Source organism: Cydia fagiglandana, chromosome 8, assembly GCF_963556715.1.
Source record: "Cydia fagiglandana chromosome 8, ilCydFagi1.1, whole genome shotgun sequence".
Lineage (NCBI taxonomy): Eukaryota > Metazoa > Arthropoda > Insecta > Lepidoptera > Tortricidae > Cydia > Cydia fagiglandana.
Genome location: NC_085939.1, coordinates 4,531,661 through 4,553,206, shown reverse-complemented (window position 1 = coordinate 4,553,206; position 21,546 = coordinate 4,531,661). Strand labels below are relative to the sequence as shown.

The following is a 21,546-nucleotide window of genomic DNA, read 5'->3' as shown; positions in this document are numbered from 1 at the left end:
CGAGCGATATTTGTTTAAAGGCGCGTTCTACAAAACTTGAAACTTACTACTAATAGTGGCTTACTAGGGTAAAATTGGATTAGCTTCACGTCATACTACTCATACTCAGTAAAGTTTGTTTTCTCGATGTTTTCGGCACATCTGATCTGATGTTGTGCTCCAAATGCAGCTGGCAAGTTATCGAGTTCAAAACGAGTTAGTGCATGTAGGTATCGATGTTTCTGAGCTTATAGCGGAAACAGCGGGTTATCGTGCTTCCTGCATGGGTATGTACAGTCTGCACAGATAGTTGAAGCCTAACACCTCACCTCCCCCACCCCTTCCGCGTCGAAGTTTATTTGCAGAGAGTCAACTATGTCTGCAACCAGGGTTAGGGTGTACAAATGTACCTTACCCCCCCCCCCCCCACACACACATCTAGCGTCTTTCGAGCGTCGGCGTCTACAACTCTATGGCCGCTGCTCGACGCAACGTCGACGCAACTGCGCCGCGACGTCATTTTCCATAGCGCTAACCAGACGCCGACGCTCGAAAGACGCTAGATGTGGGATTGCGATTAGCACGTCACATCAAGGCGCATCAGTGCTTAATACTTATAAGTATAGTACCTAAAACTTTATATTCTGTATTTTTCATGTAACAACATGATACTGTATTTTTCATGTACAACATTTTCGGACCCGGGTATGTCCTTAAACTACGTCCAAACCAGCGGTGGTAGGTCCCGCAAGGGGCCGCCTGGTTTGCTACCACCCTCCCGCCGGAGTCAGGCGCCAAGCAGCCTTGCTGCGTTTCGTCTATGTGCGGGAGTACCAGTGCCTTTGGGGGATGATTGGCTGTCAGTTGTGTTGCATAATGCCGGTTTTTGGATTCCTGAGTGACGTCGGGCCGAGCGGCTCACGCTGGAGGGTAGCGGGATCCGAGGCACGGTCTTGCCGGTGGCCGACCGCAGGAAGTTGGGGGCCCAATTGTACGACAGCCACGTGCGAGAGGCTGCCCCGCCACCTAGCGAAAAATCCTGGAATAGCTCCACCGTGCCAGTTGGCGACTGGACGGGAGGACCCGGTGGGTTATTTCAGGGGGGCTCGGGCGTCCCCGCAGTCTCCAAGTGAGCTCCTCATTGTCCGGATTAGCTCAAGTGATCCAAATGGTAAACGCAACACCTCGACAGGCATTTTTTCAACCCATCCCACACTCCACAAATATGAAATTGAAAAGAAAAAAGAATAGGGTTAAACGCCGGCTGCACTTCCTCCCATTGAAAGTGCACCTCACCAACATCAGGGGGTTGCACTCAAATATCGATCCGGTCCACCACCATCTTGAAACCGAAAAACCGCACCTATTCTTTTTTGACGGAGACGCAAATCAAAACCCCAGCGGACGCGTCGTACCTCAACTACCCAGGCTACTCACTGGAACATAAGTTCAGAGCACGTGCTGGGGTCTGTGTGTACGTCCGCGATGACATTTGCTGCAAGCGTCTCCGTTGCTTTGAGGCTGCCGGGTTTTCCACTTTGTGGATTATGGTTGACTCGGGCTCAGAGAAAACTCTGTATGCCTGTGTCTACCGATCGCACAGCGGAAACCAGGAGACAACTAGGCTCTTTGACCACCTTACTGAGATGGCAGATAAAGCCCAACAGCGGTACCCTGCGGCTCAACTCGTATTCCTTGGGGACTTTAACGCCCACCACGAGGAGTGGCTGTTCCCGTTCAAGAATACTTGCCACGCTGGGAGGGAAGCGCGCAAATTTGCTGTATCCCTAAACCTTACCCAGCTGGTAAATGTTGCGACGCGGATACCGGATGTTACTGACCATACACCCAATTGGCTTGACCTTCTGCTGACAACTGATCCAGACAGGCACTCGGTTTCGGTCTCAGCTCCGCTAGGATCGTCCGATCACTGTCTAGTGAAATCCGTGTCGATCCACTCTCCTCCTGATCTCTGCCCTAGGGGCACGAGGAGAGTATGGCGATACGAGTCAGCGGACTGGGATGAGATGCGGCATTTCTTTGCGTCTTTCCCCTGGCGGCAGGTCTGTTTTTCTTCGGGTGACCCCTCGTGTTCTGCTGAGGCTGTTGCGGATGTGATTCGGCAGGGAATGGAATATTTCATTCCGTTCTCCGACCTATCGCTCGATCACAAGACCCGAGCATGGTACAATTCGGACTGTGCTCGAGCCGAGGCCCTTAAGCAGTCTGCATACCAGGCTTGGGTATTAGCCCGCGATACCAAAGCTGGCGCACAGAGGGTTCGCGCGAGGAAAAAAGCCTTTAACTCAGCTGCCAAGTCCTGCAAACGGGTGCTTCGAAAGGCTCGATTCGACCACGTCAGTCGAATAGGGGCCAAACTCGCCTCCTACCCTCCTGGTAGCAAGCGGTTCTGGTCCCTGTCGAAAGCGGTCGAATCCAACTTCTGCCGACCCACATTGCCACCTCTGCAGAAACCTGATGGGACACTGGCCCACTCCGCGACAGAGAAAGCAAACTTGTTTGCTTCTCTGTTTGCGAGCAATTCACGTCTAGACGCAGGCTCAAAACTTCCACCTACGCTACCTCAATGCAGTTCCTCTATGCAGAGAATTGCTATTCATCAAAAAGAGGTACGCCGAGCTCTGCAGAATCTTGACGTGAATAAGGCCAGTGGACCAGACGGTATACCTGCACGTGTACTAAAGCAGTGTGCGCCTGAGTTGTCTTCTGTACTGACACGCCTGTACCGCCTCTCTCTCCAAACAAGAACGGTGCCGAAATCCTGGAGGCTTGCAAACGTGCAGCCAGTACCCAAGAAGGGTAGTCGTGCTGATCCCTGCAATTACCGACCAATCGCCATTACCTCCATGCTCTGTAAAGTCATGGAAAGGGTACTTAACGGCAAGCTGCTGGCATACCTCGAAGCAAATGATCTGCTCAGTGACCGTCAATATGGCTTTCGCCGAGGTCGGTCTACTGGGGATCTTTTAGCGTATGTCACGCACTGCTGCGGCGAGGCCATCGAGAGGAACGGTGAAGCGCTTGCTGTTTCACTGGACATCTCGAAGGCCTTTGACAGGGTTTGGCACGCAAGTCTCCTTAGCAAGCTTCCTGCATACGGCATCCCTGCTGACTTTTGTAGCTGGCTATCTGATTTCTTGAGTGAACGGTCGATCAGAGTAGTTATTGATGGCTGCTCTTCAGACCTCATGGCCATTGACGCCGGTGTTCCTCAGGGGTCTGTTCTCTCCGCAACCCTTTTCCTGCTCCACATTAACGACATGCTGCAACCCAGCATTGTAGGTTATGCAGATGACAGTACGGTTGTTGAGAGATATTTGGCTGGTGCAGGGGACAGCAGGGAGGATATACGTTCACAGAGAAAGGCCATGGTTGAGCGGATGAACTTGACCCTTAGTCTCGTTTCCCAGTGGGGTGATGACAATCTGGTCACGTTCAATGCCTCCAAAACGCAGACGTGTCTATTTTCCGCAAAACGGAGTCCATTCGACCTGACTCCTTCTTTCCGGGGTGCATCTGTACCTATTGCCGACAGCCTGGAACTCCTCGGCATGGAGCTGAGTTCAGTCCTCAGCTTCGGCAGCTTCATTGAGTCTAAAGCACAAACTGCGGCCAGAAAGCTGGGCGTCCTAAATAAGGTGAAGCGATACTTCACACCTGGACAGCTTCTAACATTTTACAAAGCTCAAGTCCGGTCGTGTATGGAGTATTGCAGCCACCTGTGGGATGGCTCAGCTAAATACCAACTCGCCGCTTTGGACTCAGTGGAGCGCAGAGCCAGGAGGATGATTGGCGACAAGAAGCTAACGGCTAAGCTTCAGTCTTTGGCCCATCGGCGGAAAGTCGCCAGCCTGTCGGTATTCTACAGGTTGCACTTCGGGGAGTGTGCCCAAGAGCTACACGAGCTTATTCCACCGTCCCCATTCTACCATCGGACTTGTAGACGCACGGCCGGTTTCCATCCTTACTTGGTAGATATTCCACCAATTCGCACGAAGCGCTTTGCTTCTACTTTCCTTATGCGCACTGCCAAGGAATGGAATTCCTTGCCGGCGTCTATATTTCCGTGTTCTTATAACCCGGCAACCTTCAAATCAAGAGTGAACAGGCACCTTCTGGGCGAGCTCGCTCCATCGTAGGCCACGTCTACGCCTCGGCTAGTCTGTGGCCATGAGTAAGCCCATTCATAATAAAAAAAAAAAAAAAAAAAATTCAGGCTTTAAGATATTATGTTTTGAGGAACCATAAGATGACTAGGCTTTATTTTTTGCTGACAGCATTACCCGGTACTTGATTAATACAAATCCAAATGGCTAAGTAATCTGTCACAGACAAGACAAATTAAGTAATTAAATGCCTCAATAAATTGCTGCTTGTCCGAGCTTCAAATAACATTACTGAAACGAGTGACAAGATTAATCTTGTTGGATTGGATACAACGGCTGTTAATGATATCTAATACCTTTAAACGAGCAATTCTTGTTTATTTATATATATTTCGGTGATATTTGCTATTTGGGGGTTTTCGGGGGCGATAAATGAGTCTAGCTATGGTCGGTCGGCTATAAGTATAATCGGGCCTACCTCTGGGAAAACGCACATTTTTTAGTTTGTTATATTATATGTCTTTCGAGCAAAGCTCGGTCTCCCAGATATTTGATAATAATGTAATTATTTGATACCCTATTAGTAATTTTGTATCGACATAAAGGCAAACTAACTTTGACGCCACAGTTAACACTAATACCTACAACTACGCTTACAAACCTATATTTGCTCTGGCTGGTATTCAAATATGTACTAGTATAGGTGGACGTAAAGTGTGTGCTACGCTTCACCCACATATTTATAAGAGATGTATATGTATGTGTTATTTATGTCAGAATAAACCTAAACCTACTCCAGACTAAGTTGCGTCCCACATCACATGGCAATTTAAGTAGGTAGATCGGTCGCCGCATGCCATTATTTTATTCACAAGAACGGTTTACACCCATTACTCTTGTTATGCTAATCTTAAACATATTTAAATATAATTTACTCTAATCATTTAACAAATATGTACAGTCACGCTCCGTGATCGTTATGCCATTTAGGGCTCTTGCTAAACTGGAAATTCTATAGCGTATAGTTCGTGTTTTTTAGCATTAGAAAGAACTTGCAAGAAGGTAAGCGATCTTGACATGTCTTTTAATTGAAAAACGCTTTTTAAAAATCAAAAACTGTTACTTATGAAAGCAGAATAATATAAATGATCGTATTAGTTTCATAATTGTTACATATTTGCCGTAACTTATTTTTAAAATGTGTTTTTCAATTAAAAGACACATCAAGATTGTTTACCTTATTTCTAATGCTAAAAAAACGAACTATAAGTATGGAACAACTTATTTAGCTAGGACCCTAAATGGCGCAAAAATCGCGGAGCGTGATGGTACAACTATTATTTTGTGATTAAGGAATTTTATAGTAAAAATACAAATAGAGCGCTGGTGGCCTAGCGGTGAGAGCGTGCGACTTGCAATCCGGAGGTCGCGGGTTCAAACCCCGGCTGGTACCAATGAGTTTTTCGGAACTTATGTACGAAATATCATTTGATATTTACCAGTCGCTTTTCGGTGAAGGAAAACATCGTGAGGAAACCGGACTAATCCCAATAAGGCCTAGTTTACCCTCTGGGTTGGAAGGTCAGATGGCAGTCGCTTTCGTAAAAACTAGTGCCTACGTCAAATCATGGGATTAGTTGTCAAGCGGACCCCAGGCCCTCATGAGCCGTGGCGAGATGCCGGGATAACGCGAGGAAGAAGATAGTAAAAATATAAATGAAACCGAATGGGAAAATGTGAACAAAATTGTATTATTTCATTAAAACCATAATATATAAATTAGGTAATTAAATAACGTGTAGTACCGTCAGTTCCTCTAGTTTTTTTAATATTTACTCGCTCATAACTCATAAATATTTTGGCATGATCCGTATTATCATTGATATCGACTCGGTATCACAGAGAGGTAGTTACGTAGATACTGTCGCAAGAGACAGCCAAGTCAGAGCAAGCCTGTTATCAGACAGAGCCTATAATCACTTATACACAGGCTCTTACGTAGATACTGATACTTAACAATATAATACGAATGCGGATGTAAAGATTACATACCTACATTAATCCGGTGAGATATTAAAACGTCACAAAATATAAAAATGGAGGAACAGCACCGCCAGCGCGTCCGCACCGCGTCCCCGCGCCACCAGCTCCACGCACCCTCTGTAGCACGTCAAACTAAACAAACAATGGCGACTGTGTGAACACCACAGGCCACGGTACGCCACGATTCCTTTGAAGTGTGCCAAAAAAAACCGACAGTCTGTAGCACTCACCCGGGAATCGTAGACCCTGGACAGTGCGTCGTAGCAGATATATGGAGCCGAGCAACAGCACCGCCAGCGCGTCCGCGCCTCGTCCCCGCGCTATGAGCTCCACACACCGCCTGTAGCACTCACTCGGGAGTCGTAGACCCTGGACAGTGCGTCGTAGCGGATGGAGCCGAGGAACAGCACCGCCAGCTCGTCCCCGCGCTACAAGCTCCACACACCGTCTGTAGCACTCACCCGGGAGTCGTAGACCCTGGACAGTGCGTCGTAGCGGATGGAGCCGAGAAACAGCACCGCCAGCGCGTCCGCGCCGCGTCCCCGCGCCACCAGCTCCACGCACACCATCTCGCCGTCGCGGACCACCATGTCGCTGAATACCTGCGCACAAACATCATAATATTAAGAAAAGCGGTCGCGAAACGCGGTTGGGCCAATATTCAACCACACTGCTGTTGATACAGTCATTTGTAGATGATGATAGTATTTCCGGATATTTTATAGTCCTGTGACTACTTCTGTCAGATAAGGAGAAAGGAAACGCCATCAAAATGGAACAGAATAATCTAAGGACGGGCCTTACGGGCACTAAGAAATAAGAATGGTGCTAGTTCAGCTTCAGCGGTGTCACTTACGAATCGAACAAATCTTGCAGTCTATTTATTTCACATTTACCTTGAAATAATGTTAAGTTTTCGATAGCGTTTATGGCAGTGCCAGACTGCTGGTAGCCACATATTTAGTTCCTATATGTCATAGGGCAGTGATGACTATCGATTATAAAGATATAAATGTACTCTTTTGTACCTGTCTATTATAGCGGGGCTTTCCGTCAATCAGAGGGACAGAATGAAGAATGACTATCAAAAGCGTTATGAAGCGTTCGTCAACCTTTGCAACAAACGTAGGCGGTATTAACCCTTCCGAATTCATTCATTCATACGGGGTGGTTTTTCAACCCTTAGCCAAATTTTACATGGTGAATATATACAAACCAATATTTATTATGGAAGTAACATCGAAATATTTTGATATAAGGTATTTTGTACTTATATGTGGCTTTCCATCACAGAAGGGTCCAGAAATTTTGGGAACAGAAATTCTTATAGAAAGGTCCTTATTGCACATGAAGCATAGGGACCCTTCTGTGATGAAAAGCCACATATATCTTATTGTGTCTGTCAACCTATTTAAACCTTTATGACACATGCTTATGCTTCTGACTTCGTCTGCGTAGAATTATTATAACCGTGATAAAAAGTACCCTATGACTATCTCCGACAATCAAAAGCATATCAAACATCAAAATCGAATCGTACGTGAAAAGTACCAGACAGAGTATCTTTCACATCTACAATCTGTAAGCGATAAGGAAGTCTGTTGTTACAACATAACATAACATAACATGGAGGATTGGCAGTAGTTGATCCTGCAAGTAACTATAACATACATATACATACATATATGTGTAGGTACCTATTGTTTTGCGGCAACTATGCACTATATTGCTCTTGACCTTTTGCCAAAGCAGTGTGCTGACGCAAGTGTTATGCAGTTCAGTATTTCGATTAGGTACCTAGTGGTTTGCATGCCACATATCGACATTTGCCTTATTACCTTACAGGTCAAATCAAACACATTTCAGAAAGTTAGCTTGGACAATACAATTAAAGTTAGCGACTCGGAGTACATGTGTATTCCGTTTTTCTTTTTCGAGTCTCAAGTAAGTACTGAAAAAATATACCTATCCCGCCTTTAAGAGTGCAGCGTAGAAATTAGCCTTTGACTCTCTAAACTTAAACAATGGCTATGCGACGAAGTCACGGGCTGCGACTAGCACCCTTCTTGGGATACCTAATAATGCTTGTAGTTTACTTACACTCATAGGTACATATTTAACATAACTCTAAGCCATTTAGTTTCCGACTAACAGAAGCAAGGGATAATGTAGCAAGGGTCTGCCTGAAAACCAGCGTTGTAGTTAATACACTGCAACATTATGCTGAGGCAAGCTCCTAACTATTTAACACTCATGACATGAATATTTATTTCTCCCGTGCAACTCAATTTCTTAGTTTATAAGTCTAAATTTAAGATTTATCTGTAAAAATATGTTACACTATTTGTTAACTCTGTCATTTCATGTGATGTTGAATAAAATTGGTCTATGTCTATGTCTACTAGTAAATAGTCGATATTAATTATCAAATTTTAGAGACAACCACAAATATAAATCCAATAAGAGTACAATACGAAACGAATCTCTGCGACCTTCAACGACATCTAAAAAAGAAATTTTTATCTTGACTTCACGCTTCGATAAAAAAAGATAACAATGAGCATTGTTTGCCAATTGAATGGCGGCCGACAGTAGGTAACTAAAATTTCCATGAGTTGCTATAGAACCTAATCGTACTATAATTCGCTAATGAAACGACAAACTAAAAAAAAAGAGCCTGCCTAAGGAGAAAACACTTTTTTAACTAACAGCGCATAGTTTCAATTGTATCTATGTAATACAAAATAATAGATTTTTCCATTTATCTCCGTTTGACATTACTGTGACAAATCACGTTTTGAATATAAGCTCCTCAATTATACCCATGTAATACCCGTATAATTGTACAGTCAAGGAATTTAAATTCCGACCCATTTCGTACTTTGTCACAGTGACAATCAATATGAAAGCCGCTAGAGACCTCATACGGTTGTCACTGTGGCAAAGTACGAAATGGGTCGGAATTTAAATTCCTTGACTGTACCCATTAGTACAAATGTCACTTGCTAATATCCCCACGGGATCGCCGAATTACTACACCCTTCGGTCAGAAGTCCGCGCTCGCGATGGTTTACCTTACACTAACAGCAGCGGTCGCAGGACGCTCAGTCGCGCACGTGACTGAAGTGCACTAAATAAGTTTAAGCAGTAAGATTTAGAAGTTAACAGTATTGACGATTACCTAATAGTATTTTATGCAACCGATGTTTAAGAGAGGTCAAAAAAGGCGAGTGGCAATTTGAGGCGAAGCCGAACTTTACTTTGAAATAAAATTGTAAATTTAACAAATATTTTTAAATAAAGAAGTAGCAATAATGGAGGGTACGGGCGGGAAAAGAAGTGGTCATTACATGAAGTATCGTAAAATCGCCAAAAAGATACTGCGTGTATGCACAAATTCTTTTTTGGGGAATAGACTAAAGACTTTTCTTGACAACAATAAGGTAGGGTTTTAAAGGTGTGTGCACGACCCTTTAAATGACAAATAAAAGTACGGGAGCAGAAAAAAGTTATGAATGCATGCCGTATTAATAAGACTAATTAACAGAGTTCGTTAACACTGAGTATAATGCTGCCGCAACTTGTTGAGGAGAACGACCTTAAACCTTCATAATTGAGAATCATATCCGCATGAATTGTCGGTATTATTTATTATACAGCATCAGTGCAGGCGCTACCTTAAAATATGGGGAAAGGGAAATGTACATAACCAGTATAACCACATTCACGGGTTTATTACTACTGGGGGGGACTAGGTCGATCTGTGTAAAATTGTCCTATAATATTTATTTATTTTTCAGCACACTTATCAAAAAGATTATAATTATTTTAGCTAATTTTACAGGGAGAAGGAATTCTATCCGCTCTCATACCCCAAATGGGTCTTTGTTATATCTCAGATTCGATTTGAAAGTGAAACGTAGTCCATAGGATTGGATAGTGGCGTATTCCAGGGATATAACGGATGTGGTTTTATCGGAACCGAAAACGGAAACAGATGTTTTCAATTCAGAACAGCTATGAGAGCTATAAGATTCCTAAGCATCAAATAACGATTATCTAAGTAATTAATTACCTAGTTCATGTCAGAGTCAGAGCGTCAAACAATGACAAATTCGAGTTCTGTCAAGCGAAGTTAAACCTAATGTCGATATGTTAGAGACTGAAATGTAGCTGTAGCTACGTATGAACAACCTTTGCTGCTTGAAATTGCATCTTATGTAGATGTAGGGAAGACTTGAAATTGAGTGGGAGTGGAGACCGCGCCAGCGTGACCGAGTGAAACTGTATCCCACGCCCGAGGACGTCAGGACAGGACACTCCAGTTGACGCATACACTGTCATTCAACATACAATGCAGCGTCATACTTTTATATCTGAGTAATATATGTTTTGAACCACCAACATTGTCCCTAAAATACTAAAACGAAATTTAAAAAAATATTCAATTTCAAACTGAAGAAGAAGTGACCAAGGCATCCAGTGCCTCAGGCTGGAATCGAACCAGCGTCCTCTGCTATCGCGGCAGGTGCCTGTGCCATTCGGCCACCGGGCCACAGAGGCATAGGTCGATTTTTTCCAAGTATATTGCACTTTTTACTGAAGGCTTCTGGCACCCCCTGGCATCCCTAAAAATAATTTGAAATTTAATTAAAATATTTTCTGAAAATAATTTTATTTGTTCTAATACTTCTAATAGTAATATTCAATTTCGTCATAATTTACATACATTCAAATCCTATTGGCCTTCGTTTGAAACGCGAAACCGTATATATTTTACATGTAATCCACAAGTACAAATATTGTCTGAGTCTCCCTTACCAAACACCCGCTGGCCAGTTACACAATATCGGAGCCCTCATTCAATTCAATTAGTCCTCAACTCTCATGGCGGCCACATCGAGCGTTAATTGGTTAATTAATCGAAGCCGGGTCACCGCTTATTGAAGGTCATCCATTTAATAGCTATATTATAAGATGCATGTGTCGAAGGGTGATTGTTATCAAACTGTTTACATTACACCGTTGCCGCTCTCATGATTTCCAACACCTTGTAGCTTTACCTTAAAGGGGTGGTTTCCATTGGGGCCAGAAAATTGGTGCGCAAATGGCGATTGTGCACATTTTATTGGTGTCATGATGTTCACTCGACGTTTTATGAACGGGCCTATCTTTACTTTTGAAATCGTTGGTAATGTAAGTACCTACTTTCGCAACCTACCTAGAACCCAGACCAATGTTCCAGTTTCCAGTATAAGCCGATATCCAAGTACGGGTAGTTTATACTTGTTGCGATTAGAGTTACTAGGACAGTAGATACTCTAGACTAGGATAAGGTGCAGGCAGCCTGCCTAGCCTGGGGGTACGTGCCCAGGAGATGGAGAGATGTGAATGTGGTATTCATACCTAAACCAGGTAAGAACGACTACACAGCTGCCAAATCCTTTAGGCCCATCAGTCTCACATCATTCCTGCTGAAAACTTTGGAAAAACTGTGCGACAGGGACCTGAGGGACCGGGCGCTAAAGAACATACCGATGCACAACAACCAGCACGCGTACAGCTCAGGTAAATCTACGGAGTCGGCTCTTCACATGGTTGTAAGCCGCATTGAGAGAGCCATCCACGGCAAAGAAATGTGCCTCGGCACTTTCATTGACATAGAGGGCGCTTTTGACAAGACTCACTTTTCCAGTATAGGGAACGCCTTGGAAAGCCACGGCGCTGAACCTGGACTAATAAAGTGGATCATGAACATGCTAAATCAAAGGACAATAAGGTATGTAGGTGAACCGCAGGCCGTAGCGGCGGTGCGAGGATGCCCTCAAGGGGGAGTTCTCTCACCTCTGTTGTGGAACCTAGTAGTCAACAACCTCATAACCAAACTGAACGAGGAACACTTCTACACAATAGGCTACGCTGATGATCTGGCAATATTAATATCAGGTAAATTTGCCAGTACAGTATGCGACCTCACCCAGGCAGCTCTTCGGATCGTAGAACGCTGGTGTAGAGATTTTGACCTATCAGTTAACCCCACCAAAACAGAAATGGTAATGTTCACCAATAAAAGGGCACTTGGCAACTTTACCAGACCAACACTCTTCCAGACTGAGCTACAGCTGACCGACGAAGTTAAGTACTTAGGGCTAACGCTCGACAGTAAACTCAACTGGAACAATCACATCAACAAACGCATAGACAAGGCGGGAGTAGTCTTCTGGCAGTGCAGAAGGATGATTGGTAAGAGGTGGGGACTCAACCCGAAAATTACCCTTTGGCTCTATAAGACTATAATCCGCCCCCTACTCTGCTACGGTGCTCTGGTTTGGTGGCCAAGAACAAACCTAGGCAACGTACGAGACAAGCTACAAAGACTCCAGAGGCTCGCATGCGCGGCCACCACTGGCTGCACGAGGTCCACTCCGACTGCAGCCATGGAGGTCATGCTAAACCTTTCACCGCTGCACCTACACATACAACAAGAGGCCAGTCTCTCAGCGGTAAGGTTACGAACCCTCAATATATGGTCTAACACCACAGGAGCTCTTCACACAGCATGCCTGGAAAAAGTGTACAGCGAATTTCCAGTGCTCATGGCGGGCACGGATCGAATTCACAAACAAGCCATCTTTGACAAAAGGTACAAAATACAGTTATTTGAGGACGACAACTACGAAGGACTCAATCCCCGGGAGCTGAGAATCTTCACTGATGGGTCCAAAACAGACAGCGGATCAGGCTCTGGAACCTTTTCAGAAGACCTGAACATGTCAATCACCACTCCGCTAGGAGCCCATAACTCGGTATTCCAGGCTGAGTGCATGGGCATCATTAATGCGGCGGCTGCCATCACTGCAAGGAAGGTAGTAGGATCCTCCATCCGCATACTCTCCGACAGCAGAGCAGTCTTAATGGCCCTAAAAAGCCATATAGTCACATCCAAACTTATACACGAATGCCACGAACGACTAATGGAGGTATGTCAGAACAATAAGATCACCTTACAATGGATCAAAGGACACAGTGGATCCCGAGGTAACGACGCCGCGGACGAGCTCGCCAGACAAGGATCGGGTGCGGGGGCGATAGGCCCGGAACCGATCCTCCCGATACCGTTTAGTAAGGTACGCTCAATGCTGCTGGCACGTACAGGGAAACTACACACAGAACACTGGCTAAACCAAACTGGATGCAGACAGGCCAAGCAGGCCATGCCTAGCATGAACGGTAAGCTCACAAGGGCGCTCCTTCAACTAGGAAAGGTTCGACTGAGTATGGTAACCAGTGTCATAACAGGTCATGGACTTTTTAACAAACATCTTTTTATAACAGGTGTCACAGACAGTCCCCTATGCCGTGGATGCATGGAGGAAGAAGAAACAGCCTCTCACGTGGTGTTGGAATGCAGCGGATTGGCCCCATACAGGGCAAAACATCTCGGATCCCCGAGTGACCTCCCCGAGGTCCTACTCAACATCAAAGGTTTGATAGGATTCCTCGAGGAGCTGGGCTGGCAAGACTAGCCCACCCCCTATCACGCAAAATAGGCGCAAGACGTCGAGTTGCGGAAAATCGCCCGAGCTACAATACAATACAATACAAGGTGCATGCAGTGGTGTAATTTTGAAAACGGCAAAAATACGCCACTTTCGAAATAACCCCAATGCAAAATCTAGGTCAGTCATCCTAGTACAGTCGACGTCGAATATATGTTTACACTTTTGCACCTTACCTATGCCTTTGTAATAACTGTAATAAGGCGAAAAATGTAAACATATCTTGACGTCGACTCTACCTGTGCTATGAAATATTTATTGATGGTATTATAAAATCTAAGACAAATTCGCACTACGAATATGACAGCTAATATAAGCGGCGGCGTAATATGTATGCGGTATCTCTGGTTATCAAAATTTAAGCTTGACCAATATACCCAAAAAATTTACCGCATCAATAGTTACCGCAAAAAATGGCGTTTTACAGCGCCATCTTTACTTCAATTCAACTGTAAATCTCGGAGCCCCATTTTCCTTAAAATGTATTATTTACATATGGTGATACAATAAATCTTTGTGTTAGTGTAGTGCTATTATTTCCATCTTTTTTGTCATCAAATTGTGTTCAACGTTCTTGTTTACCAAAACGTTCTATTAATGCTCAGTTGCATCATTGTATTGCAAACACGGTGCGTCATACATGACTATACTAGTAGACTCAGTAGACTTCTCTAGTATTATGTACTAGGATTATGAGTCATCATATATATCGTCCGGTTATCGGGTCGGAAGCCGCGGGCAGCTAGCCAAGCCCGGAACCGTCCGATGTGCCAACTGTGACGTATTAACAGCAATATAAACAAAATTGGTCATACTTGGCTATTGTTCTTGGAAACTCCGTACCCATTAAGAAGCTTTATTGCCAGATTCGAAGCATTTGAAGCTTTAGGTTATGTAAACCGCCTGTGCAGCTAGCGCGCCATGACATCTTTCTATGAGCGAGATTGACTTGCGATCTCTTGGTAACTGCATTAATTAGAGTGATAAGATTCAACTCTTTTGCGAGATGGTATCATAGACATTTATTTTCTTAAAATATTACATCATAGTAGACTGTAGACACTGTAGCGTAGGCAAAATACAGTGTTATACAATGCCGCGACGATTACTATGTATGTACCATGTATTGAGAAGATATTTATTAATTATTATAAACTATGTAATAATTTTAATAACAAAACTTCCGTGAGACCCAGACATATCATATTTAATATATTAAGAACCCGTGACCCTTTCTTAATATATGTAATACACTACCTATGTGGTAACTAACAGCTGGTGGTTCTCGCGTAGGTATGCCTCTAATCCATATCAATTTCCATACACGTCTATACTCGATACCTATTAATTACAAAAGTTTTGGAGGATCATAACTCATAACATAATAAAAGTAAAGTAATTAAAATTGCAACTCAAACGGAACCTTTAATAGCAGCCTGTCTACCTTCAATACTTGTTTACTAGCGTTTATCATTGAGAATGTCACGCACACTTCGGTCCATTCTCAAAATTCATAACGTAACACGACAGGACAGTCCTACGAGTTACGAGTACATGTCTAGTAATTGTCTACTTTAATTATCATGAGGTTTCTACAAACAAAAATGTCACTTTTGACACTTGTTTGACACTGACATATCCAAATTATATCGTTTCCATATCTATTATTTGACGTAGGTATCAAAGTTCGAATATGGCTGCGTGTCATCGTAAGTTTTATCTCCGTTTCAAAGGAATCTAAGGGTCACCGAGGTCGTTATCTGAGGACTAGGTCAAGGCGCGCATTTCCGACAGCGTCACAGCGGGCTCCATACACCCACGCTCACGCGAGGGTCTAGACGACCCGTCAGGGACGCTAATAGTCTCGTCGTCATGCGTGATTCAACAAGCTAATAACAATCTGGAATACATATTTTGTCAACAAGTAAGATTAGCAAAAAGCTGCAATGAAAACACATCGGTATATGTAGTGCTGTTTCTGGCATTGGCAAGCGAAGATATTATTTTTAGCAATCTCTCCACTACAAGTAAACCAGTATCGTACCATCGCCCACACTGTTAACTGTATATCGGTGGACCTTATGCCTTTTGTAATAACGTCCACCGATGTACTATGTAGTTAGGAGTGTTGCTGTTTGTACTCCTCGCCTCGTGTTGTGGAACAGATTTTTAAGAAAGAAGAAAGAGTTTTGTCAATTTCATCTTTCATCTAATGAAACTCACTTTAAGTACCCTGATGACCGATTTTGGTAAATCGGACGAGTGTGGGAGAATTTAAAATACCTAACAACTTGTAACAAAATGTTATGAAGTGTTAGTGAATGTTGTCGTCTTTTATAATGCTATAAAACACTTTATAACTCCACTGTGGGAGCACTATTACGCATTCCTACTACGAACCTAAAGATAACCTATACTAGAAATGTGCAAGTTATAAACTGTTTGTGAATAAATAGTACATCGATGCCAGCGACGCCGATGTTGTCACGAAAGCAAACGAATGTCCAACAACAAATCACATTTCAGTGTGATTCATTTGGAACGATGAACCGGGCAAATTCAAATTAACAATGGTAGTATAGTCATTACTGTACCCAAGTTTTTATACATTTGCAATTCAAATACATATAGAGAGTACACCTACGTACAGTCCTGTGTATGTTCAGGCATCATCAAATACCTAATTAGTGACGGCCAAAGTAACCAAATATCTCGTAACACACCTTTGTTATTAAATAAGGATATATAAATTAAATAAGGATATGATGACCCGATTTATTAGACCACTTTGGTCGTCACTATAGTCACTATATCATCAGATGCAGACTGTAAATAGCCCCGGGTACATCGAAACGTTTAGTAACCGTGGCAACCACGACGGGTACCCTTAAGAGCCAACGGGAGTGGTCATTCCTCCATACAAACGTAGTCCTCGTTTTCCTCCGTGGTTTTTGAAGCTAGAGCAATGATTTTTTCAACACAGATTAATATTCTCAATATCTGTGTCGGACCGTTTTGCTTTTTTTGATATTTTTGTTTTTTAAGTCGTTTGAGCCCTTCAAAAATGGCCAAAATGGCCTAATTGACTATGCCGCAATGAGAGGCGTGGTATTCAAAACTGATATCAATTAGCCAAAAAAGCAAAACGGTCCGACACAGATAATTTCATAATCATTCAGATTTCCAAATTTGGTTACGATTGGTTAAGATTTGGAGGAGGAAAAAGAGGACTACGAAAGCTCGATTTTTGACATTTTTACGCAGGATTTTTCGCCTAAGCTGCAGTTGTCCCTATCGCACTAATTTTAGGGGCGGGTTCAAGTTTCTAAATACGTACACAGACAGAAAAGTGATGGGCAATAGTCGACATGTAATATCGATAGTCTAGTGATGTGAGAAGTTATCGATAAACCATAACAAAGTCGCGATTTGCCTCTTAGTAGGCGAAGTTAGTGAAGTAAGTAATACCTATTGCACTTTTGCGTCAGGGGAAACCGTTTAACACTATTATTTCTTGGTTCATACAAAGCTCAGTAGACGCACTTTTATTTAATAATAATTTTTGATTTCATATCTGTGGTAATTTAAACGCTTTGAATACATTTTTCTAAACATCATTCCGAATCCAATGAGGTATCACACCTTTGAACTTGTACTATACTGTTGTCCCAAATTGGGGTTTCGTATTTATTCCGACCAAAATCAGGAGCTCCTCAAACATAGGTACCTAAATGTATCCAAATCTGACTCAAAAATAATAATCGGCTGAGAGCATGTCGGGCCATGCTTAGTGTAGAGTCTCGTAGTTACCGTTCTGTCAAAATAGGCCAAACCGGGGCGATAAGTCAGTATCATACGTTTACAAGGGAGTACAGAGCGTTTTACGTGTTTTTAGATTTTTACTAAGAACAGAAGATTTTTTGCAATAACTCAAAACCGACTGGAGTCCGGTCATATTCGCTATATAGTTTTCATTGAAAGTAGTTATTAAGCTTTTGTTGATTTTTTTCATGATTTTGGACCATGGTTCAAAAATTAGAGGGTGGTGGGGATATTTTTTTTTCTTTCGGAGCGATTATTTCCGAAAATATATAAATTTATCAAAAAATGTTTTAAGGAGACCTTTATTCGTTTTGAAACACCTATCCAAGGGTACCTACCCCACACTATTGGGACTAAGCAAATAAAAATAAATATATTATATACCTTTGAGTTCAATTGGCGTAAAGGACATTTTAGCGAAAATGAGTTATATATACAGTTTTAATACCTGGCTTAACAACCTCAAAGCTGTACTCTGATTGCCTAATCATGCATGCCATACGATTAAATAAATAAATATACAGTTTTGTTCAGAATTCCAAGCGCTTTTGTTCTGTATAGTTAAAATTTCGATATCTCGTAAAAAGTTGCCATTACGACCCAATTTTTACACTATGAGCTTGCAAAAACAGCTTAGCTCAAGGGGCGTAAATGACCAGTTATTTTTTCTTTTTTTTTGTAATTAAATTATGTTGTAAAGGACTAACAATACTAACATGTCCTTTGTCGTCATTTAGCCCTTCATTTGTCATGATAATTTTTCATATCGTGTGGTCAAGATGGTCGTAAAGGACATTATTTGACTATTGAAATTATTTTACTTGCCCTTTACGACCCGTCCTAAAAATGATTTTACCTTAAGTATACGAGGCGAACAAATTGTAAAGGACTTTTCTAACTTTTGTGTCGTTTAAACTCCAAATTGCAAACAAATAACATGGACGTAGCAGTATGTAGACTATCAAAAAAGTCGTTTTCTGGGACCTTTATTACTATAATGTAATGTTTGCCGTCAAATTTGAAAGCATTTACGCAAGAGTTCATGCACGTAACGGTCTATAAAGCCAAATTGATAAATAGTTTTATGGGTCCTGTCCAAGTCATAACTTTAAATACACATAGCGTGTTGGTCGGTTTCCAAATGCACCGAGAGATGGCGCTGTCACCTGTGCAAACTAGCTAACGACTGTTTGTCTTAGAATCTTAAGTGTGTAATTTTATATTTTGTATGTGAGACTTGTTTGGGAGATTATTATAGTTGTTTATATAGTACAAACGGCTTTAATTTCTAAAAGACCTAAAGTACAACCTTGTTCATGGTCCTTTACGAGCCGGATTTGGTGTTAGTAGTTCAGTGCGTGTGAGCAGGGCTACTCTTCGCATCGATCCCATAGTAGCAGTGGATTGCTGTTCGGAGGGATCGATTTGGCTGGCAGCAACAGCGACGGTGGCGCCATCTAGCGGGAGCCAAGCTGAAGACACTAGGAAGTGTGTTGCCAGGAGAGGACAGCGGAGAGGGCGCAAGCAGCGCGTTACATCAGATCAAGGTGGAAAGTTGGTTTAAGTGAAAAGTGCAAACCGTGAGTACATTTATATTATTTGGTACGCGAAAGTCAACCTTATTTCAAAGAAGTTCAAAACTTTAAAATCAGTGGAAGTTCATCAAGAAAGTTAGACATTTTCAACCTTATAATCAAGGAGTTCGGGACTTTGTGCAGAATTAGACTAAAAAATTAACTTGTAATATTTAGCTTCATTAGTTTTAGGACTTAGAATAATTAGTGAAAAAACGAAGGTACGGGGAATCCATGCCGGATTTAGGCTAAGTCCCAGAATTTCAAACACTTGTAATTTTTTACGAATTTTACCTCGAAAATTTTCTAAGTGTCAAGTTTACACTTGTGTAAAATTAGTTGAGTTTGTTTATGAACTAGTTGTTGCAACTACAATTTAGAAACGTTGGAGATTTTAAAGATCTGTTAAGTTTGTTGTTTCAACATGGAATCTTTGGTGAATTTTCAAATTGATTTGTCAAATCGTATAACTAAGGCGAGAAGTAATTTTAAAAAGTCCCCTAAGGAGCGTATAACTGAATATTATGTTGAAAGTAAGCTTGAGGTATTGGAACAGCTGTGGAATGATTTTAGGCAGGGTCATAAAGAGCTACTGCAAACAGCTGATTCTACGGTCATAAAGTCTTTCAAATATACAACCGATGATGTGTACGAATTAACAGAAGAGCAGTATATGACATACAAATGTGATTTGAAACGCATGTTAACTGAGTTTCAGGCTAATGTAAGTAAAATAAATATGAGTACAAATGAAAATGTAAATAAAAGGTCTTCTTTGGTCAAATTGCCTAAGATTAGCATTCCCACATTTTCAGGGAAATACACAGAGTGGCCGACTTTTCGTGATTTGTTTGTGTCAATGATACACAAAAACGCGGAGTTAGATAATGTACAAAGGCTGCAATATCTTAAGAGTTATTTGGCCGGGGAAGCTGAGCAATTGATTCGGCACACACCTGTGTCGGACGCAAATTACGCTCAATGTTGGAAACAATTGGAGGAACGCTATAGCAATAAAAAATATATTTCAAATTGCATTTTGAAACGTCTGCTTAGTCAACGGAATATTACTACTGAGTCAGCAGGCTGCTTAAAAGAGTTGATGGATACTTCCTCCGATTGTTTAAATGCATTACAAAATTTGGGTATCGATGTTTCGTCTTGGGACCTAATTGTGATCCATTTACTTTCACTTAAATTGGATGCCGAATCCAGAAAGCAGTGGGAGCTGAATGTTGCAACTAATGTGTCGTCGGATGCGTTGCCGACGTTTAAAGAATTTCAAACGTTTTTAACCAATAGATATCGAGCTTTGGAATTCATTGAACCGAAAAATGTATACAAAGCAACACCGGTCAGTTCAAAGGCTCCCAGTAATAAAGGTCACGCAAAGGTGTTGCATGCGACAACCATAGTAAAATTAAGTTGTGAATTTTGTGGTGAGGATCACAAATTATGCTTTTGTAAGAAATTTGCTAACCAGGATTATGAAAAGAGGCATGAGTTCGTAACCAATAATAGAATTTGTTATAACTGCTTAGGTAGTAATCACGGTGTTAGATTTTGCCAAAAAGCCACCAGTTGCAGAGTATGTCAGAAAAAACACTATTCCTTACTTCATCCAAAGGGTGTTCCAACAGGTAATTCAGGTGGTTCAGATCAATCGGTTGGAAGGGCAACTAACGGGCCGTCAGAGGGAAGTTCCAGCCAGGCTTCCAATGAGACTACACCGGTAGTGACTTGTTTTGCGAAAGGTCAGGTAGAAAACCGAGTTTTGTTACCCACGGCAATCGTGAACGTTAAGTCCAAAACAGGTCAGTATCGGCCATTCAGAGCTTTGTTAGATCAGTGTTCACAGGCCTCGTTTGTAACAGAGGCCACAGTACAATTGTTGGGATTGCAGAAAACATCTGCCAATCCTACAATTTCGGGATTAGGAGATGCTCCGAGGTCAGTGAGGTCAAAAGCAACAGTAACGTTAAAGCTCCAGTCATTAACGGATCCGAACTTTAAGATGGAAGTAAAGTGTTTTGTGTTGACAAAAATTACTTCTTTACTTCCCGAGAGGCAAGTGTCGGTTCCGGATTGGATACAATTAAAGGACTTGTGTTTGGCGGATAAAAACTTTGATACACCCAATAAAATAGATCTTTTACTGAGTGCAGAAGTTTATGGCCAGATTTTAAGGGAAGGTTTATTGAAAGGACCAGCCGGGTCCCCGGTAGCTCAGTGCACCGCCTTCGGCTGGATAGTGTCTGGATCTGTGCGCGCCGCAGGAACAGATAATCAAATATCCGTTTTCCATACACAAGTGGAGGACAATGAAATAATAAAAAGATTTTGGGAATTGGAAAATGAGCCTTTATTGAGTACACAGATTTTAACTAAAGAAGAACAGAGGTGTGAAGACTTGTTCTCAGCCACGACGCGTAGAGATGAAGA

General features: G+C 42.3%; 1 protein-coding gene across 1 annotated transcript in view; it reads right to left on the bottom strand.

Moving 5' to 3' along the window:
• LOC134666502 (uncharacterized protein KIAA0930 homolog) overlaps window positions 1-21,546 on the bottom strand; it is a 75,263-nt gene that overhangs the window by 16,152 nt on the left and 37,565 nt on the right. Inside the window, exon 5 of the mRNA XM_063523682.1 lies at window positions 6,611-6,751. Coding sequence (XP_063379752.1) covers window positions 6,611-6,751 — 141 coding nt within the window. The remainder of the gene's footprint in view (window positions 1-6,610; window positions 6,752-21,546) is intronic.